The sequence below is a fragment of the Lampris incognitus genome, chromosome 3 (genome assembly GCF_029633865.1).
Source record: "Lampris incognitus isolate fLamInc1 chromosome 3, fLamInc1.hap2, whole genome shotgun sequence".
In the NCBI taxonomy this organism is placed as follows: Eukaryota; Metazoa; Chordata; class Actinopteri; order Lampriformes; family Lampridae; genus Lampris; species Lampris incognitus.
In genome coordinates this window covers 89205131-89211248 of record NC_079213.1, presented here as the reverse complement: position 1 = coordinate 89211248, position 6118 = coordinate 89205131, and the positions used below count along the sequence as shown (strand labels likewise).

Genomic DNA, 6118 nt, shown 5'->3' with positions numbered 1-6118 from the left:
TAAGTTAAGATCCAATCCCGAACCTCTAGACTAGAGAATTCATTAATCAGTTGTATAGTTGGTTCAATTTGGTGTTTATCTTTCAGAAAAAGTGCTATATCATCTGCTAGCTGGGTAATTAGAATTTCTCTCTGAAATATAGATAGACCATATATATCGGGACTATTCATAATCTTTAAATAAAGTAATTCTGCAACAATTAGAAATATAAAGGAGGAAATTAGGCAGCCCTGACGCACAGATCTGTTAACAGGACATCTTTTTGAGGTACTGGGATAGAACATTATGTTACTATTGATGTCTTTGTATAACATTTTTACTACTGAAATGAAATTTTCACCAAAGCCAAACAAATTTAAAGCCTTATGTATAAATGGGTGTTCCACAGTATTGAAAACTTCATGAAAGTCAAGAAATATAATGACCTCCGTGACTCCACAAAACTGAGTAGTCAAGTAAATCTAAAACCAATCTTATGTTTTTACTTATATGACAGTTGGCCATAAAGCCTGTTTGGGTTTCATTTATAATCTCATCATGATTTATTTTTAAATGTCTAGCAAATACAAGTGCAAGTAATTTATAGTCGACATTCAGAAGTGTAATCGGTCTCCAGTTTTCTATCAACAGTGCGTCTTTGTTAGGCTCAGGTATCAAATTAATTATTCCTTGTCTTATTGTGGTTGTCATCTCTTTTTTGGCAATACATTCTTTATACAGTTCAATGAGTGGGATTTCAATAACATCCCAAAAGCACAGGTAAAATTCAGTAGGTAAACCGTCAATCCCCTGGGACTTAATAGTTTTCATATGTTTCAAGGCCTCCACAAATTCCCCAATTGAGATAAGTTTTTCCACAATTGGTTTTAAACTGTTCAGAAATGGTTTGAATACAACTTTTAATATTGTCAAAGAACTCCTCACAATGTTCTGGTTCAAAATTGGATTTATATAATTCTTTATAAAAGTATCCTAAATGTCCTGTTATTTTTGGGGTTAGTGCTAATATTGTTATCTAATCTCGGTGCAGAGATGTTTTTTTGTTTTTTTTACAGTTATGTTTTTCCAATACAAAAATTAACTGATGTTTTTTTCCCCCACCATTTTCTAACCATCTTGCCCTGGATCGTATAAAGGCACCTTTAGCAGCCTCGACAGATAGCCCATCTATTTCACCCTGGAGCTGCAACAGATTTAATTTCTTGCCTTCTAAAAGACATTCTTTATTCATTAAAGTTTCCAATTTCTCCATAATTTCCTTTTCTTTTGTATTACTTTTGTATTTCTTTTACTTATTTATTTATTTATTGGTAAGAGTTTATTAAAACATGGCAGGGGGGGAAAAAAGGTGGACATTTTTTGTAGGCTCAAAACACCACTGTAAGCAAGAAGACCCTTGTAATATTACAAATACTAGTTGACAAGGTCCTCATAGAAAATGAATGAAGAACTAATACCAATGTTCAATAATTGTGCCATTAGACAACAACAGTAAAAAAATCTGTAGAGGGCAGCAGTAGCAACACACAGAGGAACAGAAACAGGGAGTCTCAGGTAAGATTTCACAGTTGTAGTAAGACACTTGTATAAGAAGCCCTGTCATTTTGAGGAAACAAGTTGCAGAATGTCTTTATGCATGCTCAGTAATCTAGGTAAGGAAATCACAGAAAGTTGAATCGGTTCATCTGGACACAATGTTCATTGAGAGAAACGTTTTATCACTCATCTTTACACTGCATCTACACTGCAATAATCCAGTCTGTCCTCTGCACCTCCATCACTGCCTGGTTTGGATCGTCCACCAAACAGGATGGGGAGAGAATACAATGGGCAGTTAGGTCTGCAGAGAAAATCATTGGTGCCAACCTGCCCTCCATTCAGGACTTATACAGCTCCAGGCTCAGGAAATGGGCAGACAACATCACTGCAGACTCATCATACCCTGCTTTCAACCTGTTCCATCTCCTCCCCTCTGGTAGACGCTGCAGAGCACTGTATCCCAAAACAACCAGATATAAAAACACTTTCTTTTCGTTGCCTGTCATTCAAATGAACGCTTAACACTGTCAAATAAATCCAACCATTTTGTATATACTGTACTGTACATTGTACATATACTGGTACGCTCTGCCATGTCCATCTACCTCAGGCATGTATGTAAGTGACCTGCTAACATCTATTTCAGCATCTCTGATATATTCTCTGCACCATTGCACTTCATCACCTCTTATTTTGTCTGTATAAGTCAATCTTTGTGTATATATCTGATTATTGTTGTGTTGTGGTGTTGTTATTCTATGTTAAGTACACTGAGAGAGCCTCGAAACCAGAGTCAAATTCCATGTATGTGCAAACCTAAATGGCCAACAAAGATGATTGTGATTCTGATCTACGTGACATTTTCTGTCTCAACTGACCTCAGGTATCCCCACCCTTATAAAAACCATAGTGGCATAATGACTGAACCAACGACCGGTTTCATATGCAAATTGCCATGACCATTAACTAGAGTTACAACGGCCATGTGTACTATTTACAAAGGACCTGGCCCTAAAGTTTACCTTTATGTTCAGTGTGAATGAATCACCTGACTGCTAAACAGTTGTAAGTGAATGTTGCACTAAAATGCAACAATGACAATGTTGCAATAATTATTGCACTAAAGTACAAGTTCAAACATTACAATAAAGTTGCAATGTTAATGTTTCAATACACATTGCACTAAAGTAACAATGTTACAACGTGTGTTGCAATAAAGTAACAATGTTGAAATACGTTGATGGTTGTTTTTTGCTGTCTTTGCTCTCAGTATTCCTTGCAATGTTGTATAAGGGGTTTTAATATGTAAAATAGTCACACTATGTGATAGAGCATTCTACTGACAGAGTTGTAAATGTGTTAATAACTGGGCTGGGATATACAAGAATTTTATTGACCGTAAAGGAGAAATATGTTAATTCAGCATTATATGTTAATTCACATTATCCCACCAGTCACAATTCTGACCGACCATAAAAACTCACTTTTTCACCTTCATTTCCATGAAAATTTTCAAAAAATAACGATCGGTTATTTCAAAGGGTTACTAATGACATATGATTTGAATATTTTCGTGTCTGGGAAAAATTCTAGATTGAATTGGTTAATTAACTGTTTTGGTATGACAAGGAACAGCAAGTCTGACTGTCTCGTTTCACAGGCAAACATCACTTTAATGAGAAAAAGAAATGCATACTCATGGCCGAACACACTTCATACTTCAAACATGCTATGTTGTTCAGAATAAAGTTCTTAAATCTCTTGGATATTTGAGAATATGTTCCTCTTATAATGCTTTCTCAACTGTATGGCAGTGTAACTGATACATTCATATCAACATTTCCATCGTATGTCATGGCAGGTATTGTTGGGTGACCTGAATCGGATATTCACATTGATGATGTGGCTGATAAAGCCAAATACACAAGCAGCAAATGTAGGGCACCCCCCCCTTCCCCCCCTTTTCTCCCCAATTGTATCTGGCCAATTACCCCACTCTTCCGAGCCGTCCCGGTTGCTGCTCCACCCCCCTCTGCCGATCCGGGGAGGGCTGCAGACTACCACATGCCTCCTTCGATACACGTGGAGTCGAGTTTCATCAGGGGGATGTAGCGCGTGGCAAGATCACGTTATTCCCCCCGGTTCCCCCTGCTCCCAACCAGGCGCCCCGACCAACCAGAGGAGGCGCTAGTGCAGCCACCAGAACACATACCCACATCCGGCTTCCTACCTGTAGACATTGTGTCTGTAGGGACGTTTGACCAAGCCTCAGCTAACACGGGGATTCGAACCGGCAATTCCCGTGTTGGTAGGCAACGGAATAGACCGCTATGCTACCCGGCTGCCCAGGGCACACTTTCTTAAAGAAAATCATAAGGACCACGGATGATTTTAGTTGTTTATTTACAAATGAAATTCAGTGTACATTTTTATGTTTACGGGTATTTATAGCATTTAAACACGATCACACCCATTACAACCTCAAATTTCATTTTTGTAGTCATTGAACATTTCCATTGATACCACCCCCACAATAGATTAAATATCAGCCACCCTCAAATGCCCCTTTTTAACTGGGGAGGGGCGTATTAAATTATCATGTCGTGTAGACGTACCAGCAGTAGTTTCATTTATTTCACAGTTTCAATGTAAACCCTCTCCCAAATTCACATCAAGTATATCAGCACATTCAAACCCATGAACAACATACGTCGAACAAGTTCAAAGACAACTTTTTGTTTAGGTTTCAGTGGTATACTAGTAGTAGACATACAGCTCAAGTCAATAACGTTTCAGAAAATCACAGAAGTGCAAAGATCAACAACAAAAACTATTGAATCAAAGTCTTCTTTTGGGGAAGAAAAGGTTGAAAAGGTGACCAAACAAAATAACTATGAATTGAGAGATTTGTGAACCACATCATTGAGGTAGAGACACAGTTTTTTTCCCCTCCCTATTGTCTGAAGCTGTCTGTGCTTGTGGAGCATGCCGGTCTGGTCCAAATTAAGTTTATGTGCAACACCCATACAAAGTCATACAATTAGCTATAAGCAGAGCAAATGACCACCCCACTGCAACCCAGAGTTGGCTTGTTGTCTCTGGATTTGCGTGTTGACAGTCCTTCAAAATACCAGGTGAATATAAATTATTCTAAATCAATATTTAAAAAAAGACAACTTCATATAATTTACTCTGATAGTGGTGTGGTGGTGGATGCCATGCCACAGAATCTGCGTCACAGTACATATGCCATAAAAAAACAAAAAACAAATATTGTCCAGGTCCATTCATCTCCAGATAAAAGGAGAACGTTCAATTCATTACAGTGTCAATCTTTACCTCTCCCACTCCCATGTACACTTCCAGCTCGTACCCTTGGAGACTCAGCCTGTATAGTCTATGCTCTATGTCACACAGTTTCCCTTTTAGGCTATAGCATCTCCATTTTCTGTGAGCAGACCAGGTCACTGTTCACGAGATTCCACATGTGCATGAGGTCTGGGGGGAGCAGTTTATGCACCACAATCATGCTCTTAAAGAAACAGGGTTCTCTGTTCATCTTACTGTTCTTATTCTTAACCAAACCGAACGTCTTAAAGGCGTTGTGTTTGATGGGGGTAACCTGGAGCACCTCCAGACACATGCCCAGGAAGACGTCATCAATGGGGTAAAGCTCGAGGGTGTCTGAGGCCCAGTGGAGCCTCCTGGCCAGGGGCCCATCCATCAGGAAGCCCCCTCCACCAGCGTATGGAGGATAGTGCGTCTTGTTGTACAGTGCCAAGGGAATGTAGTACTTGTTGTCTTTCCTGCGAATAGGTTTAGCCTTGAAAAGCACATCCCCGACAAAAAGGTTCTTGACAGTTTTGCTGCCCTCCAGGAACTCAAAGATGTTTTCCACACTGACGAAGACATCATCATCACCCTTAAAGATGTAGTGCACATCGTGGCAATACGTGCTGAACCACTTGAGGAAGTGGGTCTCCTTAAGTGTCAGGTTGAAGAAGCTATCCAAAAAGTCCCACTGAAGTATATCCCCGTAGATGTAGTCCTCATACTCCAGTAGCTTCTGGTGGTTGGCCCTTTCTGCCTCATTGGATGGTTTGCCAAGGAGGAAGAGCGTCTTCACCCTCTGGCCGTCCACCACCTGCTCCTTGCCCCATGTCTTTCGGATCACCTCCCGCCGGTCGTGCTGGGTGGCCACCGACTTAATGACCATGAGCAAATGTGTCTCCCCGGAACACTTCTCCGGGTGGTTGATGAGCATGGGAAAGTAGCGGCAGTGCCGGTAAAGCAAGAATTGCTTGAAATTTGCCTCCAGGCTCTTAAACCAATCCTGGCTTGAGAGGTTGAGGTTGGCGCTACAGTTGGAGCTTGTTACATCCCAGGTCCTGGGGCCATGGTCCTTGGTGATGCCAGGCTCCTCTGTGGTGGTGGCCGGATCCTCTGTTGCCAGCTTGGGTTTGCTCGCCTTCCAGAAGCTGTTCATTCCGGGGTCAGAGCCCTTTTTCAGATGCAGGCTTGCTGCTGCCGCCGTCTCAGAGGTACCAATAAGAGTCAGCCTCTCCATTTGGAACGAAGT

The 6118-nt window shown here is 40.7% G+C and overlaps 1 protein-coding gene across 3 annotated transcripts in view; it reads right to left on the bottom strand.

Moving 5' to 3' along the window:
• Window positions 1-3900: 3900 nt before the first annotated feature.
• Window positions 3901-6118, bottom strand: part of b3gnt7 (UDP-GlcNAc:betaGal beta-1,3-N-acetylglucosaminyltransferase 7) — a 4029-nt gene continuing 1811 nt past the window's right edge. For 2 of the 3 annotated variants that reach the window (XM_056276957.1, XM_056276956.1), the window contains exon 3: window positions 3902-6118. This exon is cut by the window's right edge and continues 103 nt beyond it. In XM_056276957.1, the coding sequence (XP_056132932.1) occupies window positions 4970-6118 (1149 nt within the window). In that variant the 3' untranslated portion in view covers window positions 3902-4969. The other variant, XM_056276958.1, reaches the window with a different exon arrangement.